This window comes from Nerophis lumbriciformis, linkage group LG24, assembly GCF_033978685.3.
Source record: "Nerophis lumbriciformis linkage group LG24, RoL_Nlum_v2.1, whole genome shotgun sequence".
Taxonomy (NCBI): domain Eukaryota; kingdom Metazoa; phylum Chordata; class Actinopteri; order Syngnathiformes; family Syngnathidae; genus Nerophis; species Nerophis lumbriciformis.
Window position 1 is genome coordinate 30,092,501 of NC_084571.2, and position 26,620 is coordinate 30,119,120.

The following is a 26,620-nucleotide window of genomic DNA, read 5'->3' on the forward strand; positions in this document are numbered from 1 at the left end:
TTTAATGTTTTAATAACAACTTGGAATTCTATTTCTAATCTTATTCTATATTGTTTGAAGCTTTAGTTTTATTGTGTTTTTGTAACATGTAAAACTTTCTTTTATTTTTTCAATTTCTTTATTTTATTTAGTTTCTTTTTTGATTGTAACTTGGAATTCTATTTCAAATCCTATTTGATATTCTTTGAAATGTTTATTTTTTTTATTATGTACATAACTTGGAATTCTTTGGTTGATTTTTTATTTTATTTTGTTAAATTTTTTTAATAATAATTTGGAATTCTGTTTAAAGTCTTATTTTGTATTGTTTGAAGTATTTAGTTTCAGTTTTTCTTTTTGTGAAGCGTATAACTTATTTTTTTAAATTTATTTCATTTTATTTTGTTTCTTTTTTTAAATAATAACTTGGAATTCTATTTAAAATTTTATTTGGTATTGTTTGACGTGTTCAGTGTTTTGTGATGTGTATATCTTGGAATTTTTAAATTGATTTTTATTTTATTTTATTTTGTTTCTTTTTTTAAATATTAACTTATAATTCTACTTCATTCTTTGAAATGTTTATTTTTTTTATTACATACATAACTTGGAATTTTTTTGTTGATTTTTTATTTTATTTAGTTAAATTTTTTTTCAAGGATTTGGAATTCTGTTTAAAATCTTACTTTGCATTGTTTGAAGTGTTTAGTTTCAGTTTTTCTTTTTGTGATGTGTATAACTTATTTTTTTAATTGAATTTAATTTAATTTTGTTTCTCTTTTTAAATAACTTGGCATTCTATTTAAAATCCTATTTTGTATTTTTTGAAGTGTTTCATTTTTTTGAAGTGTTTCATTTTTTCAAAGATTTTTTATTTTATTTTGTTTTGTTTCTTTTTTTTAAATATTAACGTGGAATTCTATTTAAAATCCTATTTTGTATTTTTTTTAAAGTGTTTCATTTTCTGTGTGTTTTGTTGACGTGTATAACTTGGAATTTTTTGGTAGATTTTTTTTCCCATTATATTTGTATAATTTTTAAAATAATAACTTGGAATTCTGTAATTCTGTTTTTTTTTATTTGCATTTTTTTTAAAATTTTATTTAGTTTAACTTTTTTAATAATTTGGAATTCTGTTTAAAGTCTTATTTTGGATTGTTTGAAGTGTTTAGTTTCAGTTTTTCTTTTTGTGAAGCGTATAACTTATTTTTTTAAATTTCTTTCATTTTATTTTTATTTTTTTTTAAATAATAATTTGGAATTCTATTTAAAATTTTATTTGGTATTGTTTGACGTGTTCAGTGTTTTGTGATGTGTATATCTTGGAATTGTTTTTTATTTTATTTTGTTTCTTTTTTTAAATATTAACTTAGAATTCTACTTCAAATCCTATTTTTTATTCTTTGGAATGTTAATTGTATTTTACTTGGAATTTTTTTTGTTGATTTTTTATTTTATTTAGTAAAAATTTTTCTCAATAATATGAAATTCTGTTTAAAATCTTACTTTGCATTGTTTGAAGTGTTTGTTTCAGTTTTTCTTTTTGTGATGTGTATAACTTATTTTTTAAAATTTCTTTAATTTTATTTTGTTTCTTTTTTTAAATAATAACTTGGCATTCTATTTAAAATCCTATTTTGTATTTTTTGAAGTGTTTCATTTTTTTTTTGAAGTGTTTCATTTTTTCATTGATTTTTTTATTTTATTTTGTTATGTTTATTTTTTTTAAATATTAACGTGGAATTCTATTTCAAATCCTATTTTGTATTTTTTTTTTAAGTATTTCATTTTCTGTGTGTTTTGTTGACGTGTATAACTTGGAATTTTTTGGTTGATTTTAATTTTTTTCATTATATTTGTATAATTTTTAAAATAACTTGGAATTCCGTAATGTCTTTTTTTGTTACGTACTACATAACTTGGAATTTTTTGGTTGATTTTTTAAATTTGATTTTGTTTCATTTTTTTAAATAATAATTTGGAATTCTGTTTAACATCTTATTTTGTATTGTTTGAAGTGTTAAGTTTCAGCTTATCTTTTTGTGACGTGTATACGTTGTTATTTTTTAATTTATTTCATTTTATTTTGTTTCTTTTTTTAAATATTAACGTGGAACTCTCTTTAAAATCCTATATTGTATTGTTTGAAGTGTTTTGTTTTCTGTGTTTTGGTTTCTTTTTTTCAATTTTTTCCATTATATTTTGTCTCATTTTTTAAATAACAACTTGTAATTCTATTTCAAATCTTATTTTGTATATTGTTTGAAGTGTTTTTCAAAATTATATATATATATATATATATATATATATATATATATATATATATATATATATATATATATATATATATATATATATATATATATATATATATATATATATATTTGAGTTTAGATGTGCGGGTGGAGCATGTGGACAAAACTACGACTAAAATAAATACTTTTTACATCTTCTATTTACATTCACATGACAATTAACTACCCAACTAAAAAAGGATTTATTAGAATTCAAAAAGTTGACCTGAAATCTGAACAAATGGAAAGAAATCATCATGTTCAAGTTCCGACAAATTTTATTGTGAATTGTAGCAAATTAATTCCTAACGAGTCATTTGGTCGTAAATCTCCACCTTAACGATCGCCTTGCCCACGGTGGACATGGTGCCCCTCACGTCCACGTAGTTGGCGCTGAACACCAGCCCGCTGCCGGTGGCGTCGGCCCGGCTGAAGTGGCTGAGGTCCTTGCCCTCGTACATCTGATCGTAGAGCTTCTTGTCGCAGTTGTGCGACTGTTCCAGCACGCCCAGCGCCAGGCGGTTCTTGTACAGGTTGTGGTCGTAGGGCACCGAGAACATGACGGCGATGCGCTGCGAGCTCACCCGGCTCTGCATGTGGAAGAGGTCGTAGGTCAGCAGGCCCACGGCGCCGGTGGCCGTGTGGTCGTCTTTGATGAAGGAGCACACCTCGGTGTGGGTGCTGCGGATGGTTGGCTGCGGCGGGTGGTGGCAGAAGCCGCTGGACATGAAAACCCTGAGACGCAAAAACAACTTTGTGTAAGTTCCACTTCTTTGCTGCAACACCCGATATTGACCGATGAAGCGTGTCCGCACACACTGGACTTGTAAGCAGCGAGGGTGTGCCCGCTTGCTGTGTGCAATGAGGCGCTGCCATGATGGATTGATGCATGCTGCTCTGCACAGCCAGCGCAAACATTCATGAAAAATAACAAAAAACACAATTATAAAGAAGAAGCATGACGCACATTATTTGCGTGATACTTTTTCAAAATCTAAAACATAGTTTTGTCTGACATTGGAAGAAATGAATTGTTCTCAGAAATTGGAGATATTTGAGTCATAATATAATAAAAAAACATTACCTTTGGCATAAAATAATAAGAACATATTTAGAATGATGCGTGTTTTTAATGACAAATTTAAAAAATGTTTTGAGGCATTTCAGGCATCATATAATAAATAAAATATTGTGCTTTTTTTAAAATCTGTTTTGTCAGATGGAATAACTATAAAACATTTGAGTCATTAAAGGTAGAATTACATTAAAAATATAAAAAAATTAAATAAATAAATTAAAATTAATTTAGTTGAAATCGAAATAAAAATTGAAACTGAAATTGAAATTAAATAAAAAAATGTTTTTTCTGACAAAGGAATAAATCAAATTTTAATTGCAAAAGCAAATAAAAATTAAATTAAATAAAACTTCAGGAAAGACAAAACAAATAATGTAAAACTTACTTTACAAAATTCTGATTATATTGAAGGCGTTTAGGGCACAAAATAAAACAAAATACAATAAATAAATAAAAATAAAAATAAAAATAAAAATAAAAATAAAAATAAAAATAAAAATAAAAATAAAAATAAAAATAAAAATAAAAATTAAAATTAAAATTAAAATTAAAATTTAATAAAAAAATATTTTTTTCTGACAAATAAATAAATAAAAACTTAATTGCAAAAGCAAATTAAAATTAAATTAAATAAAACTTCAGAAAATACAAAATAAATCATGTAAAACTTACTTTACAAAATTTAGATCGTATTAGAGGCGTTTAGGGCATAAAATAAAACAAAATAAAATAAATAAATACAAATAAATCCAAATAAATACAAATACAAATACAAAAGAAAATGAAAATGAAAATAAAAATGAAAATGAAAATGAAAATGAAAATGAAAGTTGAAATCGAAATTAAAATTGAAACTGAAATTTAAATTAAATGCATTTTTTTCTTCTGACAAAGGAATAAATACAAACTTAATTGCAAAAGAAAATTAAAATGTAATTTAATTAAACTTCAGGAAAGACAAAATAATGTAAAACTTACTTTACAAATTTAGATTGTATTGGAGGCATTTAGAGCATAAAATAAAACAAAATAGAATAAATAAATAAAAAATGAAAAAATAAAAATAAAAATCTAAGTTGAAATCGAAATTAAAATTGAAGCTGATATTAAAATAAAAAAAAAATTAAAAAATTTCTGACAAAGGAATAAATAAAAACTTAATTACAAAAGAAAAAGAAAATAAAATTAAATAAAATTTAAAAGACAAAATAAATAAAGTAAAACTTACTTTACAAAATTTAGATTGTATTGGAGGCGTTTAGGGCATAAAATATAAAAAAATAAATAAATAAATAAATAAATAAATAAATAAAAAAAATAAAATAAAAATAAAATGAAAATGAAAATGAAAATGAAAATGAAAATGAAAATGAAAATTGAAGTTGAAATCGAAATTAAAATTGAAACTGAAATTAAAATTAAATTATTATTTTTTTTTTTTCTGACAAAATCAATCAATCAATCAATCAATGTTTATTTATATAGCCCTAAATCACAAGTGTCTCAAAGGGCTGCACAAGCCACAACGACATCCTCGGTACAAAGCCCACATAAGGGCAAGGAAAAACTCACCCCAGTGGGATAAAAGAATAAATAAAAACTTAATTGCAAAAGAAAATTAAAATTAAATTAAATAAAACTTCAGGAAAGACAAACTAAATAATGTAAAATTATTTTACAAAATTAAGAGCATAAAATAAAACTAAATAAAATAAAATAGATGCATTGTTTTATTTTTTAAATGTATGCTTTGTCTAACAGATGAAGTTATTATAACTGGTAAAAAAAACAAAAAAACTGAAAATATATAATTTATATACGAAAAACATATATACTAATAATGTTTGGAAGAAATTGAATTGTATTAAAAAATTATATTTTTTCTGACAAAGGCATACATAAAAACTTAAAATGAAATGAAATAAAAGGGTTGGGAAAGGAAAGAGAAAATAAATATTGTAAAATAAAACTAAATACTACTTTTACACAATTTTGAGTGGATTCGAGGCATTTAGGGCTTCAAACAAAATGAAAAAGATGCATTGTTTTTTGTTTGTTTTAAATCAATGCTTTGTCTAACAGATGAAGTAATAACTGGTAAAAAAAACAAAAAAACATGAGCATATATAATTTATTCATAAAAAAAAAAAATGCTTTTAATATTTGAAAAAAAATGGATTGTCATGGAGGCAAAAGAGAAAAAAGGAAAAGAAAAGAAAAGAAAAAAGTAGAAAATAAAAGTAAAAGTAAATAAAATATATTTTGGGTGTCATTTCAGGCAACACGTAATACCATGAAATATGAAGAAAGACAAATGAGTTGTTTATCTCAGTAATAAAATTTCTACTTTACATATTCAATTTGGACAAAAGTATTGGGACACCTGGCTGTCACCAACGTCTTGCGCAAGAGGCGTGTCCCAACACTTTAGCCCGTCTGAGGCAGAACATGGTAGACAAACACAGATGAGGTCACTCATGAACGTGTGTGACATCTGCCATGTAAGCTAAGGTAAGGTAAAGTAATGTAAGGCACTTTAAGGTTTAGGGAGAATGACAACAATGGCTGACTTACTTGGGGTTGATCAGGCAGTAGTTGCTGCTCACGTTGGTTATCTCGATGGTGCAATTCCTGTTGGTGGACAGAATGGCTGACACGGCCTCGGCTGTCTGCGCCATGGCTGCAAACATCAAACATTCTTTCAACAAAGTGTTTCTCTTGTGTTTCTTGTGCATGAACCAACAGCATTGTTGAGTTACTATCTTCCGTACAGGTTAGATATTTGCAGTCATTACCTTTTGAAGTGAATACGGCGTTGAGTTGGGCGAGGCGTTGGCGTCTGTTCGTCTCCTTTTTTGACTCTGAACCCGAGTGAGGATGAGAAGGACGACGAGGAAAAGGAGGAGGAGAGATTGAGTGGTTTTCTGACACAAGTGCAGGCGTGTTCACTTTGGGCCGCTCCAACAACCGACGTTTTGTTGAAGACCACTCAGGTCCGCTTCCCGGTATCTACTGTGTAAAGACAACACATTAAAACTTCAAGGCAACTCTACTTTACAACTTGAATGATGCACTCTGGATATTTATTATTTTATTGCAGAGTTAAATCAACTGTATTCAGCGCCAGTGCAGGATATTCAGGAGAAAAACATATAAATAAGTGTATAAAACTTGAGGCATGTCAAAATCAGTGGTGTGCCGTTACACTGCAAAAAGTCAGTGGTCAAAAACAAGAAAAAACAAAACAAAAATGAGGGGTATTTTATTTGAACTGAGCAAAATTATCTGCCAATAGAACAAGAACATTTGGCTTGTCAAGACTTTCCAAAACAAGTAAAATTAGCTAACCTCAATGAACCAAAAATACCTTAAAATAAGTATATTCTCACTAATAACAAGTGCATTTTTCTTGGTAGAAAAAAAAATTAGACCTCTTTGCTCAATATGTTGAAATATATTCTTAAATGAAGTAAATGCTAGTGCCATTATCTTGACATAATGATATGTGCTCTTGAAACCGGCAAACTTATACTAAAAACAAATGTATTGTTCTTAATGGAACTCTCTGGGTTTTCTAGCCGCTCAGGCAAATCATATGGTCTAAAAATGCATTTTTCCATCGATAACATGACATCATCGCGCCAAGTGCGCACTCTTTCAGTCAATTAGTGCGCATATATACAGCCCGGCCCCCGGCCAAATTTTTTTTTATTGTCATTTTGAAGAATTCATCTGAATATGCATGAATTATTTCTGTTCAAAATAGTTTGAAATGTTAAATGTTTAAATATTAAGTTTACTGTACTGTGACAACTGTACTACTATATGAGAACGTATTTTCTATTGTTTCATTGAAAATAAAACTGCAAAGTCCATTTGGCTGTCATCTGTTTTAATTATGAGACACAATTGTCTCAAAATCATGATTTTTTTTTTTGCATGCTTGAAATAAGAAATTATTACTTTAAAAAAGTAGTTTTATACTTGTGAGTGTTGATGACACAGCTTTGCAACAGTTGATATTCTAGTTTCAAGCATATTTTACTCAATATAGGTCATCAAATCTCAGCAACAAGCTGTAATATCTTACTGAGATCATTTAGGACCAAAACCCTTAAAACAAGTAAAACACTCTAACATAAAAGCAAGGCCTTCTCTGCTGGCCTAACATAAATCATGATCATAGATTAATAAAAGTTCATTTTAATCTACTTTCCTTAAAGTATTCATCATATTCTCTTCATGTCTTATTAGGCTCCAGTGTTGCTTGTTTTTATGTCAGAGCTTTTATCCAATCAGAATTCAGCGAGCTTGTTGCCAGCGCTGTATGGCCATACCCGGCCAGCAGAGAAATAATCGGTTCTCACTTTTTTAACTCACAAAGAAAATGTTCAAATATTTTATTTATTAATTTTTCCACATTTAATATGTTCTTTACAATTATTAAAATGTTTGACAGTACCACGTAAGGTATGTTTTAAATGCTGATGCGGGTTCATTGATTTTTAAATGTGCCGAAATATAGCCTGTTTTGTACACTGTTGAGGTGTTCAATACTCAGTAGTGCGCAAGTGTGTTTCTGTATAGCATTTCTCCAGCCGTGGTCATGTGTTGACATAAATTATGGTATTTTGAGGGCTATTTATTAAAGTCGGACTAAGTAGGACATCACTGAAGGTGGGAAACGCACAGCCCGCCACTGGTCAAAATCAACATGGTTAAAAAGTATTTTCAAGAAATTGGATTGGAAGCTTTTAAGGTGCAATAAATCAAATCGATATTTTGATAATATTTTGGGTGAGTGTAATTGTTTTTGTTTTAAAACTATGCTTTTTCTGACACAGGAAGAGAATGACCTCTCTTCTTGCAGACAATATTTAGCAAAAAGGGTAGGGAATATTGAATGGTCATACATGATAAAAACAAACAATTCAATGCATTTTAAATAATGCTGATAAAATGCCGTTAACTGACAACAATATTGGCCCAAAATTAAAATCATACCAACCGTGCCAAAAATATTTAAAAATGTGTAATGCGTTTTATTTATTTAATATTTGTGTGGTATAATGTGTTGTATTATTGCCATTCATATATACATTTTAATGTAATTTAATTTATTCTAAAGTACCAAATAAAATGTTTAATTTATTTATTATCTGTGTGGTATACTGTGTTGTATTCTTCTAATTCACGTATACATTTTAATATAATTTAATATATATTAAATCATGTGTAATGTGTTTTATCAATTTATAAATTTGTGTGGTATACTGCAATGTATTTTTTATTCATTTATATATTATAACGTAAATACATCTAATTAAAGTATTTTATTCATTTATTATTTGTGTGGTATACTGTGTTGTATTGTTTTATTCATTTAGACATTTTGATGGAATTTTATGTACTTCAACGTAATTTCATTTAAAAACTGGAGTGCATAGACAATACTGGACTTAAATCTATTATAATAGGTTCTGACTATATTTCACAATAATCAGAAAAGACAACAACATGTATAATTTTCTCTGCCAATACGGTTGCATCAACTGTAATTTGATCGTACGTGTAGAAAGTAGCACATCAATTCCTCTCTGAACTACAACCAAAATAATACATTTACTGTTCAATCAATCAATATACATTATAACTAATTATGTTAAGGCAGCATTTTTGTGTTGAACCTTATTTAGTGCAGGTGTACCTAACAAAGTGTCTTGCAAGCGTAACGAGACACCACTTCTTCAATCAACATTCCTCCAGGGTGTTTTTTTTAAATAGCAAACATTTGTGTATTTAAATGGCATAACTAAAAAAAGCTATCAATTATAGTCTGGAGCGCCACGCACGGAGGGTCTGACAGAGTTTTCATACGGATTATAAAATCCCCCATTATAATCAGCAACAAACTCAACATTCACTGATAAAGTCCGAATAGGGCCCGAAGGGCCAGAGATAACAGCCAGATATAGAAGTAGCAGTGCGACTGACCTCATAGTAAGCATCTCAAATTATTTATATTTATTACTTAGGTTAGGGCTAAAGTTAAAGTTTTCATTGGATATTAGTGCGACCCCTCCACCCCTTTAAAGGGGACGAGCAATATGTGCACTCGTATAGTTAGAAGGAGATGCCTCGTTAAGCGGGAAAAATTCATCTGGTTTTAGCCAAGTTTTGCTGAGACCAATGACGTTAAGTTTGTTGTCTCTAATGACCTCATTAACTAATAACGTTTTGGGAGACATCTTGATGTTTAGGACAGGTGGAATGGTGCAATGTTTTGAGTCTGTTGTGAAATGCGGAATTCAGTAAAATTGTCCATCCATTTTGAATGGGAAATAAATTGAATGAGCCAAATGTTTCGAAAGGGCAATTGTTTGACTCGGATGAAAAATGTGAGGGAAGAAGGCGGACAAAAAAAGAAGAGGAATATTTCAAGTATTTCATTCGTTTTCATTTCCCTTGTTTAGCCAAGTAAAAAAGTCTCTATTGCGAGAGTGACCTGGCCCCGAGGAAAGCAAAAACAGGTTTCATAAATCTGATAACAAAAAAACAAGAGCAGTTAAAAGAAAAAAATACTTACAACATAAACATAACACGCAATAGGTACAATTGTTTATCTTTGAATAAAACCAATTTGAAAACAAGTTAAAAACAAGTACAGTACCCAATAAAAAAAGACTTCTTGATCTTTTAAAATGGCATGAAATTCCCCCAAAGTGATGAGTTCAGGTAGCCTCAGATATTAGTGCGACCCCTCCACCCCTTTCAAGGGGACGAGCAATATGTGCACTCGTATAGTTAGGAGGAGATGCCTCGTTAAGCGGGAAAAATTCATGTGGTTTTAGCCAAGTTTTGCTGAGACCAATGACGTTAAGATTGTTGTCTCTAATGACCTCATTAACTAATAACGTTTTGGGAGACATCTTGATGTTTAGGACAAGTGGAATGGTGCAATGTTTTGAGTCCGTTGAGAAATGCAGAATTCAGTAAAATTGTCCATCCATTTTGAATGGGAAATAAATTGAATGAGCCAAATGTTTCGAAAGGGCAATTGTTTGACTCGGATGAAAAATGTGAGGGAAGAAGGCGGACAAAAAAAGAAGAGGAATATTTCAAGTATTTCATTCGTTTTCATTTCCTTTGTTTAGCCAAGTAAAAAAGTCTCTATTGCGAGAGTGACCTGGCCCCGAGGGCAGCAAAAACAGGTTTCAGAAATCTGATAACAAAAAAACAAGAGCAGTTAAAAGAACAAATTACTTACAACATAAACATAACACGCAATAGGTAAACATTTTTTTTTTATCTTTGAATAAAACCAATTTAAAAACAAGTTAAAAACAAGTACAGTACCCAATAAAAAAAGACTTCTTGATCTTTTAAAATGGCGTGAAATTCCTCCCTAGTGATGAGTTCAGGTAGCCTCAGATATTTGTGCGACCCCTCCACCCCTTTCAAGGGGACGAGCAATATGTGCACACGTATAGTTAGGAGGAGATGCCTCGTTAAGATGGACAGTTTGCTTTGCATACAAACTTGCCACAACCAGTATTATAAAACGTAAGTCACAGTGATAAACAGTATTCAGTTTTTCCCAATAATAATAAAAAAAGTGGTCAGAATCAAGCATTTCCTAACTTGCAGGGAAAAACAGGACTTGTTTCTGAGGGGGAAAAAAAAGTATTTTCTTTGTGTGATTTAAAAGACATGCTCTCAACACACAACTCATTCACACATTCCACACTCTTTTGTCTATCCAAGTTGTGACTCGCACACACTGAAGGTCTCATTCCCAACAACTACATACATGTGGCCGCAGGTGATGGATTCCAGCGGGAAGGCCGCACCCATCTCACATTTCTCTCCTATAGACTATTACACACACACACACACACACACACACACACACACCCACACACACACACACACACACACACACACACACACACACACACACACACACACACACACACACACACACACACACACACACACACACACACACACGTATTTATTACCTTCTTGAGACCTCCGAAAAATGCCTACCTCTTTAGGACCACCCTTTCTAGATATATAAAGAAGTGTATTTACAACATTAATAATATATACATACTATGCAAATATAAAAAAAACTTGTGAAAAATGAGTTGGAATTTCACAAGAAAAAGGTCACAATTTCACAAGAAAAACTTAGAATTTTGGCAGTATTATAATAAAAGTCATAATTTTACTCAACGCAAGTCAAAATTTTACAAGAAAAACTGAACATGTGAGCAATATTATGATAAATGCTGTAATTTTACTCAATAATAGTCGCAATTTTACAAGGAAAGTTTAGAATTTTGCCAATTTTATGAAAAGAGTCCTAATTTTACTCGACAAAAGTGACAATTTTATAAGAAAACTTACATTTTTTTGGCAATATTATAATAATAATCAGAATTTTACTTGGCAAAATGATGACAAAAGTAATCATTTTATTCAAAAAAATGTCCCTATTTTACAAGAACAACAAAAACAAGTGGCCATATTGTGATAAGTCAGAATTTTAGATGACAAATGTCGCCATTTTGCATTAAAATGTAATAATTTTACAATAAAAAAAAGGAATAATTTTACGAGAAAATATTTCAATATTACAGAAACAGAAAGAATATGAGAAATTGTTGCCAATTTTATAAGAAAAAAGCCGACACACTGTGAGAAAATGTTTTTTCTTTTTCAATTTTTTGTTTGTAATTGGTTTTTAATCTTCATTATTTACTTCAAGTTATTACAGTATGTCTCTATATACATATTTTTTTTTTTTTTTTTTTTTAAATAATTTTGGCCAAAGGGGGCACATTTCAATTTCTTACACACACTTGTTCTTACATATGTTGGCCAAAGGGGGAGCACTTCAAATTTTTACACACACTTGTTATTTCATATGTTGACCAGAGGGGGAGCACTTTTAAAATGGACACACAGTGTCAAGTTCAAACACTAATGACATCTATTAAACAGACGAGAAGCAAGGAATCATGCAGAGACAGAGTTAAATTTGGCTCAATTGAGGAGACACGTTTTTAGGCTGTACTCTAGTTACAGATCCAAACTACGTTCTAAAAGTCCAGCCCACATGCTTCCTCTATTTATTTGGGAGGTCCCTGGTTACATCACTGAAGCTGTCGCTGAGGGAAAGGGGGTCATCTCGACAGCTCCAGTTAGACACAATATATGACTATTAATGAAATGCAAATGTGTTGACACTCGTGATATCGCCCTGTCTCTGCTTTGTCTGCGTCACGGCACTCGATGTTCGGCCTTGGCAGTCAGCAGGCCGATTCCGGAAACAAACACTGATACGAGAATGGCTTTGCACAGATAGAAAAAGTACAACTTCAGCACAATTGATAATAACTATAGCAACGGCCCTTAAGCATAAGAGTTGTGTGATAATATATACATAATTATTCTAACACACAGTCAATTTGAAAAATCCTTCCTCTTTGGGACCAACCTAATATTGATCGATTTCACCACCAGGGGTGCTAATGAGATCTCTATTTTTTGTTTTTTTGTAATGTGCTTAAGGCCGATGAGAAACGAGTCAAGGACCACAGATGGTCCCTGTGTCGCACTTTGGGCAACCCAACTGTAGAAGCAAACTGTTAATGGCCACTATAGTCTTAGTATCGTAGTGTATTTGTTCATCCTATGGTCACATATGGGACACGGGTTGTCTTACATCAGCAACAGAAGTCGTAAAATCAGCTTGCGGGTTTTTTCGAGGATGAATAGGGAAGTCTTTCTTTAGCTGCCGTCTTGTTTTATCATATATTGCTGCCTTTGCACCTGTCAATGTTTACTTTGGTATGCACATTAAATCAACAAAAAATCCTGACTTTGGAGCAATGTTCACAGACTCTAGTATTTTGCTCTCTATTATTTTCCAGTATTGGGACCATGATTTTGGTCCTAACTTGTTCACCGGTCCTTATATGGAAGGTACTTTTCCTTGTTGATGTCTCAAAAGGGTAGAAATACAAGAACACACACACACACAGAGTATATACTGTACATAGAGTGCCAATTAAACATGTTTTGCTGTGAGATGTGTTTGAGTGTTTACGTGCGACGACGCGACGGCAGCTGTTTTCTAAATATGGGGCGGCCGCAACCCTTCATCTTCTCCTTCATCTTCAACACTTCAAGTCAACAGATGGTCACAAACGACTGTAAGACAAATCTAAGCAACGACAAAAAAACGCATTTGCATGAGGCGCACTTTGCAAAGATGCCACAGTCAGGAAGTTTTTTGTGTTGGCTTGTTTTTTTTTTCAACAAAAGAAAAAACTGTTTTTCCTTTTTTTTTTTTTTTTTTTACCAACAAAGTCTGACTTGTTTGAGTATGAGGGCCAATCTAAAAAGAACATTTCTAAAAATAAGTTAATTTAAGAGGAAAATTCATTTAAAAAATTCTGAAAAAAAGTAGGGATTTTATAAGAATAAATGTCATAATTTTTCCAAAAAGGTGTTAAAATGTGACAATAAAGTAATATTATTCCATTGATATAGTCGTAGTTTTACTTAAGAAAAAATACATGATTTTCAGAAAATAGAGTGAAGTGAAGTGAAGTGAAGTGAATTATATTTATATAGCGCTTTTTCTCTAGTGACTCAAAGCGTTTTACATAGTGAGTGAGAAAGAAGTTGTAATATTTTGAGAGTGAAGTAATATTATTACAAGGATAAAGTTGTAATTTGTAAAGAAAAATACATACTATTCGGGGAAGTCGCGATTTTATGAGGAAAACATGGCCCAGAATTTTTATGAACAAAAAAATGTCAATAGTTTGAAAATAAAGTAATATTATAAAATGGATAAAGTTGCAATTTTAGCAAAAAACTAATAACATTCAAAGAATAAAGTTGGAATTTCATGAGAAAAATAGTAGGTTTACCATAAGACATACAATTTCAATATTTTAAGTATAACGTAATACAATTACAAGACTATAATCGTAGTTTTTACTTGATAAAAAATACATGATATATTGATAATAAAGTGAGGAAAATATGTGCAATATTTTTTAGAATAAAGCAATATTATTACATAAATAAAGTGGTAGTTGTACATGAGAATAAAAATAAAAATACATAATGTAATGATACTACAAAAATATATATAATATATGGAGGACAATAAAGTGCTCAGTAATTCACAAACAAGGATGGGGCGAGGGTCACCACTTTGTGAACAAATGCGTGAACAAATTGTCCAACAGTTTAAAAACAACATTTCTCAACCAGCTATTGCAAGGAATTTAGGGATTTCACTATCTACGGTCCGTAATATCATCAAAAGGTTCAGAGAATCTGGAGAAATCACTGCACGTAAGTGGCAATGCCCGTGACCTGTGATCCCTCAGACGGTACTGCGTCAAAAAACGACATCAGTGTGTAAAGGATATCACCACATGGGCTCAGGAACACTTCAGAAAACCACTGTCAGTAACTACAGTTGGCCGCTAAATCTGTGAGTGCAAGTTAAAACTCTACTATGCAAAGCGAAAGACATTTATCAACAACACCCAGAAACGCCGCCAACTTCGCTGGGCCCGAGCTCATCTAAGGTGGACTGATGCAAAGTGGAAAAAGTGTTCTGTGGTCTGACGAGTCCACATTTCAAATTGTTTTGGAAAGTGTGGATGTCGTGCCCTCCGGAACAAAGAGGAAAAGAACCATCCGGATCGTTATAGGCGTAACGTTCAAAAGCCAGCATCTGTGATAGTATGGGGGTGTATTAGTGCCCAAGACATGGGTAACTTACACAACTGTGAAGGCACCATTAATGCTGAAAGGTACATACAGGTTTTGGAGCAACATATGTTGCCATCCAAGCAACGTTACCATGGACGCCCCTGCTTATTTCATAACATATCGAGGTCAATAAAGTAATAAGTTCATGAGGGGGAAAAGTTGCCGCTTTACGAGAAACAAGTTGCAATATTTTGAGAGTAAAATTACATGGATAAAGTTGTAATCTCACCAGAAAAATACATAATATTTAAAAAAGATAGTCTGGAGCCCATGGGGAAAAAAGGCAGTTTTATAGAAATATAGTCTTTATATTTTGACAATAAAGGCTTAGTATTTACTTGAGAAAAATATACTACATAAAATATGGAGTATAAAGTGAGGATTATTTTGCAATATTTAGGGAATAAAGTCATATTATTGCATAAATAAAGTTGTTGTTTTGTCTGAGAAAAAATACATAATAATTAGAGAATACATTAAGAAAATAGATGCAATATTTTGAGAATAAAGTAATATTATTACATGGATAAAGTCAATGTTTTACTTGGGAAAAATACATCATATGTAGAGCATAAAGCGAGAAAAAATCTGCAATATCCAAAAAATAAAGTGGAGAAAAGTTCCGATATTTTGATAACAAAGGAATGAATTACATAGATAAAGTCCTAGTTTTATTTGGGATTATACATAATATTTATTGAATAAAGTGAGAAAAAATGTGCAACGTTTAAAGAATAAAGTGGGAGAAAAGTCGCGATATTTTGGCAACAAATGAATGATTACATGCATATAGTCGTAGTTTTACTTGACAAAAATACACAATATAGTGTAAAGTGAAAAAAGCTGCAATATTTTGAGAATAAGTAATATTATTAAATGGATGAAACGGTCATTTAATCAAAAAAATATTTGCTAGTAAATTAATAATTTCATAAGGAAAAACGTTTTTGGGAAAAAAAAAGAAATGCAATAATTATGTAATAAAGTAATATTATTACAACAAAAAAGGTGTTATTTTACCATAAAAATGCACAATATTCAGAGAATAAAGTAATAATTTTATAAGAAAAAAGGCGCCGAAAAAAGCTGTATTTTGAGAGTAAAGTAGAATAAAAACATCATATTCATAGAAAAGACAATTTTATGAAAATATAATGAGATGTAAAATTAGCTACATGTTTCATTTGTTGTATTACATTTATACCTGCTCATTATTGCTCTTATGTGACATGCAAATTATATAATATTTTAATAAAAAAAACAGTTTTTTTTAAACTTTAAGTATAAGTATTATTACTTGGGGAAGGTGATTAAGTAGTGCTGTGTTTGAAAATAAATGGACACAGACAAGTTCAAAGCAGAGAGTTTCTCATATTAGCGACATTTTCAGCATCATAATTTGTTGTTTTTTTTTGGAAATTTTATATTTCAAGTTTACTATTGACAAATATAAAAGGATCTATTTAACATAATCAAATAAATATATAGCAATAATGACCAAAGCAGCGGCAAAACTCTAGTGACACCTAGTGGACAGGTGTGGTATAGCACCCTCATCACCTTTTGGTGTTTCCACAACATTTTAGCAAAATCGAGAATCCTTTAATAATAATGATGATAATGATAATAACAATAATAATAATAATAATAACAATAATAATAATAATGATGATGATGGAAATAACTACAAAAAATAATTGCCCAGGTGAAGAAATAAGCTTGTGTGTCACGCTAATAATTTCAATGCTTCATTTTTCGACAATGACTTCCACTTTCCAAATAGTCCGTCTACACATTTTTGGTTATTTTTGTCGTATTTGTTATGACTCGAAAGTTAGGTGTTTCGCTTGCGTGTTGCAGGTGTATACCTGCAAAATGAGCAAAGAAAGCTAGCATGCTGGTGTTAGTATGCGCGAAATAACTAAATACTTGACTCTGAGGTGCGTATAAAAAAATGCTGAAAAGCTAGCATGCTAACTGTTAGCCTGCTAACATGCTAAGCTAACAGTAAACATGCATCAAGTAACAAAATATTTAACTCTGGAGGTGTATACCTGCAAAATAGGGTGAAAAGCTAGCATGCTAATATTAGCATGCTATGTTAGCATGTAAGCAAAAGACTTAACATCAGCAAGGCATGGTTTGAATCGGTTGAGAAATCTGGGAAAATGTAAGCGTTTGAAAAATTGCCCAATCACTTCAAATTGGAAAAATATTTGATATTATAAAAATATTATCAAAATGTTGTGTCATAAATGAGCGGAACATTTTGAAAGTGGAATTGTTAGACTCTGATGGAATTATCTGGAGAATTCACTGCACGTAAGCGGCAATGCCCGTGACCTTCGACCCCTGCATCAAAAAGCGACATCAGTGTGTAAAGGATATAACCACATGGGCTCAGGAACACTTCAAAAAACCCACTGTCAGTAACTACAGTTCCCCTCTACATCTGTAAGTGCAAGTTAAAACTCTTCTATGCAAAGCAAAAGCCATTTATCAACAACACCCGGAAACGCCGCCGGCTTCGCTGGGCCCGAGCTCATCTAAGATGGACTGATGCAAAGTGTAAAAGTGTACACATTTCACATTGTTTTTGGAAACTGTGGACTTGGTGTCCTTCAGACCAAAGAGGAAAAGAACCATCCGGACTGTTATAGGCGCAAAGTTCAAAAGCCAGCATCTGCGACGGTATGGGGGTGTATTAGTGCCCAAGGCATGGGTAATTTACACTTCTGTGAAGGCACCATTAATGCTGAAAGGTACATACAGGTTTTGGAGCAACATATGTAGCCATCCAAGCAACGTCTTTTTCATGGACGCCCCTGCTTATTTCAGCAAGACGTTGCAAAGTTGAGCAAATCATTATCATATCTAATTATTATTAAGACATGTTTTGCAATTTATTGTGCATGTATTTTTTTTTTAATTGCACATTTTTTAAATCTAAATATTTTTTCTGTATTTTAATGATTTTTTCCAACATTTATTTAACGTTTTTTTCAAGTTATTATTTTTCATGATGCATTTTAACGCGGCGCTTCTCTTTGCAGCTGCAGCGTGACCATGCAGTCACCAGCAGACTTATTAAAAGCATTTTCCTCCATTTTAAAGAGCTGCATTTGACAACAAGCCGTGCAAACGTCACCCAGCAGAACCATCATCGTTACCAACCGGCAAACTCACACGTCGCTTTGCCAGGCGAACACGACCGCCGGAGGCTTGTAGATTTTCATGTTTTTAATTTTGGATTCAAATCTCCAGCGGCCTGTTAACTGGCTGGGACAGGAGGACCCGCCTCCCTCAAGGACCTGCAAGCGGCCCAGCTGCATGCCAAAATACTTCAGCTGCTCAATATAATGTCATCCAAAACTATATGTTTATTATTTTGATTGTAGATGAAACATTTTTACTGGTAACGAGTCAAAAAGTCAACTTGTAAGGTCACTTGATAAATAATACTACAGTACCACTACAGTACATGAAAAAAGGGAAAACATGATATTAGTGTAAAAGATTGAAGTCATAATTTTACAAAACATTTAATTTAATTGTTATCTATAAATGTTTTGATTTAATGTTATTTTTTATGAAAATAAAAAGTTTTTTTTTAAAGAATAAATAACTTTTATAATAAAAGAATAATAATAAAAATCATTTCATGAGAAAAAAGTTTTAATTCAACATAAAAGTTGTATCATATTATGAAAAAGTAAAATTTTATAAAAAAGTAATGTATTAGTTTTCAAATTAATTTTTTTTTGTATTGTTAAAAAAAGCATGATAACAGAAATTAATACAATCATAGTTTAAGTAAAGTATTAATATTATCAGGAAAAAAAATTAATGGGGAAAAAGACGTAATCTTATGAAAAATTAATTCTGATAAATTAATGTTTTTTTTATGAGGATAAAAAGTCGTTTTTTTAAAAGAATAAATAACTTTTATGATAAAAGAATCCATCCATCCATCCATCCATCCATCCATCTTCTTCCGCTTATCCGAGGTCGGGTCGCGGGGGCAGCAGCTTAAGCAGGGAAGCCCAGACTTCCCTCTCCCCAGCCACTTCGTCCAGCTCCTCCCGGGGGATCCCGAGGCGTTCCCAGGCCAGCCGGGAGAGATAGTCTTCCCAGCGTGTCCTGGGTCTTCCCCGTGGCCTCCTACCGGTCGGACATGCCCGAAACACCTTCCTAGGGAGGCGTTCGGGTGGCATCCTGACCAGATGCCCGAACCACCTCATCTGGCTCCTCTCGATGTGGAGGAGCAGCGGCTTTACTTTGAGCTCCCCCCGAATGACAGAGCTTCTCACCCTATCTCTAAGGGAGAGCCCCGCCACTCGGCGGAGGAAACTCATTTCGGCCGCTTGTACCCGTGATCTTGTCCTTTCGGTCATGACCCAAAGCTCATGACCATAGGTGAGGATGGCAACGTAGATCGACCGGTAAATCGAGAGCTTTGCCTTCCGGCTCAGCTCCTTCACCACAACGGATCGATACAGCGTCCGCATTACTGAAGATGCCGCACCGATCCGCCTGTCGATCTCACGATCCACTCTTCCCCCACTCGTGAACAAGACTCCGAGGTACTTGAACTCCTCCACTTGGGGCAAGATCTCCTCCCCAACCCGGAGATGGCACTCCACCCTTTTCCGGGAGAGAACCATGGACTCGGACTTGGAGGTGCTGATTCCCATCCCAGTCGCTTCACACTCGGCTGCGAACCGATCCAGCGAGAGCTGAAGATCTTGGCCAGAGGAAGCCATCAGGACCACATCATCTGCAAATAGCAGAGACCTAATCCTGCAGCCACCAAACCAGATCCCCTCAACGCCCTGACTGCGTCTAGAAATTCTGTCCATAAAGGTTATGAACAGAATCGGTGACAAAGGGCAGCCTTGGCGGAGTCCAACCCTCACTGGAAACGTGTCCGACTTACTGCCGGCAATGCGGACCAAGCTCTGGCACTGATTATACAGGGAGCGAACTGCCACAATAAGACAGTCCGTTACCCCATACTCTCTGAGCACTCCCCACAGGACTTCCCGGGGTACACGGTCGAATGCCTTCTCCAAGTCCACAAAGCACATGTAGACTGGTTGGGCAAACTCCCATGCACCCTCAAGGACCCTGCCGAGAGTATAGAGCTGGTCCACAGTTCCACGACCAGGACGAAAACCACACTGTTCCTCCTGAATCCGAGGTTCGACTATCCGGCGTAGCCTCCTCTCCAGTACACCTGAATAGACCTTACCGGGAAGGCTGAGGAGTGTGATCCCACGATAGTTGGAACACACCCTCCGGTTCCCCTTCTTAAAGAGAGGAACCACCACCCCGGTCTGCCAATCCAGAGGTACCGCCCCCGATGTCCACGCGATGTTGCAGAGTCTTGTCAACCAAGACAGCCCCACAACATCCAGAGCCATAAGGAACTCCGGGTGGATCTCATCCACCCCCGGGGCCTTGCCACCGAGGAGCTTTTTAACAACCTCGGCAACCTCAGCCCCAGAAATAGGAGAGCCCACCACAGATTCCCCAGGCCCTGCTTCCTCATAGGAAGACGTGCTGGTAGGATTGAGGAGGTCTTCTAAGTATTCCCTCCACCGATCCACAACATCCGCAGTCGAGGTTAGCAGAGCACCATCCCCACCATACACGGTGTTGACACTGCACTGCTTCCCCTTCCTGAGGCGGCGGATGGTGGTCCAGAATTGCTTCGAAGCCGTCCGGAAGTCTTTTTCCATGGCCTCCCCGAACTCCTCCCATGTCCGAGTTTTTGCCTCCGCGACCGCTGAAGCCGCACACCGCTTGGCCTGTCGGTACCTGTCTGCTGCCTCAGGAGTCCCATGAGCCAAAAAAACCCAATAGGACTCCTTCTTCAGCCTGACGGCATCCCTCACCGCCGGCGTCCACCAACGGGTTCTAGGATTACCGCCACGACAGGCACCAACTACCTTGCGGCCACAGCTCCAATCAGCCGCCTCGACAATAGAGGTGCGGAACATGGTCCACTCGGACTCAATGTCCAGCACCTCCCTCGTGACATGTTCAAAGTTCTTCCGGAGGTGGGAATTGAAACTCTCTCTGACAGGAGACTCTGCCAGACGTTCCCAGCAAACCCTCACAATGCGTTTGGGCCTGCCAGGTCTGTCCGGCATCTTCCCCCACCATCGCAGCCAACTCACCACCAGGTGGTGATCGGTAGAAAGAATAATAATACAAATTATTTTATGAGAAAAAGGTTTTAATTCAACATAAAAGTTGTATCATATTATGAAAAAGTAAAATGTTATAAAAAAGTAATGTATTATTTTCAAATTATAAAAATATTGTATTATTAAAAAAGCATGATAACAGAAATTAATACAATCATAGTTTAAGTAAAGTAGTAATATTATAAGGAACAAAATAAAAAAATAATGGGGAAAAAGATGTAACCTTATAAAAAATTAATTCTGATTAATTAATGTTTTTTTATGAGGATAAAAAGTCGTTTTTTTAAAGAATAAATAACTTTTATGATAAAAGAATAAAAATAAAAATAATTTTATGAGAAAAAGGTTTTAATTCAACATAAAAGTTGTATCATATTATTATGAAAAAGTAAAATTTTATAAAAAAGTAATGTATTATTTTCAAATTTAAAAAATGTTGTATTATTAAAAGAAGCATGATAAAAGAAATTAATACAATCATAGTTTAAGTAAAGTGGTAATATTATGAGGAACAAAATTAAAAAATTATGGGGAAAAAGATGTAACCTTATGAAAAATTAATTCTGATTATTAATGTTATTTTTTATGAGGATAAAAAGTCGTTTTTTAAAAGAATAAATAACTTTTATGATAAAAGAATAAGAATAAAAATTATTTTATGAGAAAAAGGTTTTAATTCAACATAAAAGTTGTATGATATTATTATGAAAAAGTAAAATTTTATAAAAAAGTAATGTATTAGTTTTCAAATTATAAAAATGTTGTATTATTAAAAAAAGCATGATAACAGAAATTAATACAATCATAGTTTAAGTAAAGTAGTAATATTATAAGGAAAAAATAAATAAATAAATGGGAAAAAATATGTAATCTTATGAAAAATTAATTCTGATAAATTAATGTTATTTTTTATGAGGATAAAAAGTCGTTTTTTTTTAAAAGAATAAATAACTTTTAAGATAAAAGAATAAGAATTAAAAAAAATTTATGAGAAAAAGGTTTTAATTCAACATAAAAGTTGTATCATATTATTATGAAAAAGTAAAATTTTATAAAAAAAGTAATGTCTTAGTTTTCAAATTATAAAAATGTATTATTAAAAAAAGCATGATTACAGAAATTAATACAATCATAGTTTCAGTAAAGTAGTAATATTATAAGGAAAAAATAAAAAATAAATGGGAAAAATATGTAATCTTATGAAAAATTAATTCTGATAAATTAATTTTATTTTTTTATGAGGATAAAAAGTAGTTTTTTTTAAAGAATAAATAACTTTTATGATAAAAGAATAAGAATAAAAATAATTTTACAAAAATAATGTTTTATTATTCAAAGCCAAACATAGCAATACAATGAACAAAGTTATGTTACATTTTTTTTGGTAATTTTTTGTAGAAAAATGAAGTGATATCAGAAAAAAAATATTTATAAATTAAATTAAATGAGAATAACGTCTAACTCTTACAAGAGACATTTTTTATATTATTATACCAAGAGAAAGTGTTTAAAAATTTATTTTTTTTCGAATTCATATATACAAAAAAAAGTGGTAAATTTATGAGGAAAACAAGTAGTAATTTTAATAGACATTAGGCTAAATGAATGAGAATTAGTCATATCATCAATTTTATGAGGAAAAAGTAATTAAGAAAATTAAGTAATTTTAAGAAAAAGTTGTAATATTTTGAAAACAAATCCTGATGATTGAGAATGAAATCATAATATTACGAGAAGTTAGTTTTATTACTCCCAAATAGAAGTCGGTCTTTTAGGAGAAAAAAGTTGTAATATTATGAGAGAAAAAAATGACATTAAAATCACAATTTTACAAGAACAAGGTTCTAATATCATGATTTTAAATAAAAATGTTTCACTGTGAGAAAACAAGTCATAATTGAGTCATATTTGTAGAATTTGTTCAAAACAGTATGACAAAATAGTTTATGAAGGTATGAGACTGAAAATATAAATTTTACAAGAAAAAAGTTTTATTATGATGAGGAAAAAGTAGATAATTTTATGAGAAAAAAGGTTGTATCGTTATATTATGAAAAAGTGTAATTTTATAAAAAAGTTATGTATTTTATTTAAAATATTAGTTTTCAGATAAAAAAAAGTTGAATTATTAAACAAAAGCTTGATAACGGAAATTAATACAATCATAGTTTAAGTAAAGCGGTAATATGATAAGGAAAACAATCAAAAATGAATGGGGAAAAATATGTAAACTTATGAAAAATAAATTCTGATAAATGAATGTGAATACATTTTTTTTTTTTAATATAAAAAAGGTTTTCTTATTCAAAGCTAAAAGTAGCAATACAATGAACAAAGTCATGTAACATTGTTTTTGGTAATTTTCTAGGAGAAAAAGGATGTGATATTATCAGAAAAAAATATTTATAAATTAAATGAGAATAACGTCTAACTCTTAGGAGAAACATTTTTTATATTATTATGCCCAGAGAATTTTTTTATTTTATTCATATATTACGAAAAAAGTGGTAATTTTATGAGGAAAACAGTAGTAATTTTAATAGAATAAAGTATAAAAAGCTGTAAGTGAAATTTAGACTAAATGAATGAGAATGAAGTCATATCATCACTTTTATGAGGAAAAAGTCATTAAGAAAATTAAGTAATTTTAAGAAAAAGTTGTAATATTTTGAAAAGAAATCCTGATGATTGAGAATGAAATTATATTTTAAGAAATGAATTGTATTATTCCCAAACAGAAGTAGGACTTTTAGGAGAAACAAAAGTTGTAATATTATGAGAAGAAAAATGACACTAAAATCCCAATTTTACAAAAAAAAGTTCTAATCTCATGATTTACTTTCCTATTTCAAGAGAAACAGTTGTAAAAAGCTGACTATAAAAATAAAAATGCTTCACTGTGAGAAAAAAGTCATAATTGAGTCATATTTTTTAGAATTTTTTCAAAACAATATGACAAAATAGTTCATGAAGGTATGAGACGGAAAATCGAAAGTTTTATTCTGAGGAAAAAAATCTATAATTTTAAGAGAAAAATATGTAATAGTTAAAAAAAACATGTTTTTTAAAAAATATTATCAAAATTTCACATGAAAAAACTTTCTTTGCATTCTCTAAGTCTCCTAATTTTACGAGAAACACATTAATTGTTACCAGAACATTTTTTTATTAGTACTACAAGTGCTAATAATCATTTTGGAACAGATTATTTAAATTGTTTTTTTTAATTTATTCCGTCAATTTAAAGAAAACATATCATCCAGACTTTGCTATATACAGTAGACATAGGCAAATTAAGGCCCGGGGGCCACATGTGGCCCGTTAAGCTTTTCAATCTGGCCCGCCGGACATTCCTAAATAATTTTTTTAGATCTTTAAGATGGAAACTGTAGCTGTCATTATGATGTGCAGTGATGTTTTCTAATGACCGTAAGTCTTGAACTATACAAAGTATTTCAATGGTTGGAATCTGCGCTTTTGCATGATATACTAGTTACTATGGTAATCTAATTAGTTACTATGGTAATCTAAGTCACAGCATCTTAAACGAGGCACCAAGCAGTGTGGGTGGGGAGTGTTTCCACAGAGTGTTTTACAGAGCGGGTGTCAGGGACAAAGTTCTAAAGCTTAGTGATGTATCAGATACATCAGAGAGGTTCATATGTTGTCAATATTTAGTGTTTTATCGTTCATAGTTAATATTGTAAACCCCACATTCTTTTTTTTTTCCATGTACATTCTGGGTGTCTCATTCTGTAAAACATTTTAAATTCCATTCCATTTTTAAGGCGGTCTGTCATAATGCTTTTAGCATTCAATCCAACATTTGTCAAGACAAGGGTTTTTTCGCAGTTTACTGAGAGGATTTTTCTCCCGGGATGCAATCGGACTATACTGGACAAGGCTTGAAGGTAGGAACATTATTCAATTACTCAAAAGTACTACAAAAAGCGCTCAAGGCGAAAGCACAGCTTAACGCAGGAAACAAAAGCTAAGACTTAGCATACATTATGGATAGGAAACATGAAACTAAGAACATGAAAAAACTCACTAAACTGTGGCTTGAAACAAAGAGCAAGAACTATGGACATGAAACAAAAAGACTTACTGGACACGGCATGAAAAGTAAAGTATAGATATTATCAGGAAAAAAAATGAATGGGGAAAAAGACGTAATCTTATGAAAAATTAATTCTGATAAATTAATGTTATTTTTTTATGAGGATAAAAAGTCGTTTTTTTAAAGAATAAATAACTTTTATGTTAAAAGAGTAAGAATGAAAATAATTTTATGAGAAAAAGGTTTTAATTCAACATAAAAGTTGTATCATATTATTAGGAAAAAGTAACATTTTATAAAAAAGTAATGTATTATTTTCAAATTTTAAAAATGTTGTATTATTAAAAAAAGCATAACAGAAATTAATACAATCATAGTTTAAGTAAAGTAGTAATGTTATAAGTAACAAAATAAAAAAAAATAATGGGGAAAAAGATGTAACCTTATGAAAAATTAATTCTGATAAATTAATGTTTTTTTTATGAGGATAAAAAGTCGTTTTTTTTAAAGAATAAATAACTTTTATGATAAAAGAATAAGAATAAAAATAATTTTATGAGAAAAAGGTTTTAATTCAACATAAAAGTTGTGTCATATTATTATGAAAAAGTAAAATTTTATAAAAAAGTAATGTATTATTTTCAAATTTTAAAAATTTTGTATTATTAAAAAAGCATGATAACAGACATTAATACAATCATAGTTTAAGTAAAGTAGTAATATTATAAGGAACAAAATAAAAAATAATGGGGAAAAAGATGTAACCTTATGAAAAATTAATTCGGATAAATTAATGTTATTTTTTATGAGGATAAAAAAAGACTTACTGGACACGGCATGGATGGAACACCATGAACTAGGGCAAGAAAAGTCAAAACAGAGCAATGTCGCCAGGACGACTAACTGGCAAAACAGGCTTAAATAATAGTCTCTGATTAGAGCAGGTGCGTGATCCGAACACATGAGACAGGTGAAACTAATCAGTCGTCATGGAAACTAAAACAAACAAGGGAGCGCAAACAGGAACTATGGAGTCTTGAACAGAAAATAACAAAAAACATGATCCAGACCACAGATCATGACAACATTATTGTGAGGTTTTGTATTAGTGTCCCTAAAAATAGATAGACACATTTTTTCCTCTAACTTTGGCTCCCTGTGGCAAAATAATTGCCCAGGACTGATGTAC

The 26,620-nt window shown here is 31.8% G+C and overlaps 1 protein-coding gene across 1 annotated transcript; it reads right to left on the reverse strand.

Moving 5' to 3' along the window:
* Positions 1-2,533: 2,533 nt before the first annotated feature.
* LOC133620642 (uncharacterized) lies at positions 2,534-26,381 on the reverse strand. Its single transcript, XM_061982233.2, has 4 exons — positions 26,259-26,381; positions 6,147-6,363; positions 5,926-6,031; positions 2,534-3,008 (listed from the first exon to the last, which is right to left on the reverse strand). Exons 3-4 carry the CDS (start codon positions 6,027-6,029, stop codon positions 2,579-2,581), a joined length of 534 nt encoding a protein of 177 aa, XP_061838217.2. The 5' UTR covers positions 6,030-6,031; positions 6,147-6,363; positions 26,259-26,381; the 3' UTR covers positions 2,534-2,578.
* Positions 26,382-26,620: the final 239 nt, after the last annotated feature.

Excerpts from the sequence above, each read along its gene's own strand:
- LOC133620642 (XM_061982233.2), bottom strand. The coding sequence starts at position 6,029 with ATGGCGCAGACAGCCGAGGCCGTGTCAGCCATTCTGTCCACCAACAGG. Across the intron at positions 3,009-5,925 it reads TACTGCCTGATCAACCCCAA|GGTTTTCATGTCCAGCGGCT; the intron begins GTAAGTCAGCCA and ends TTTGCGTCTCAG.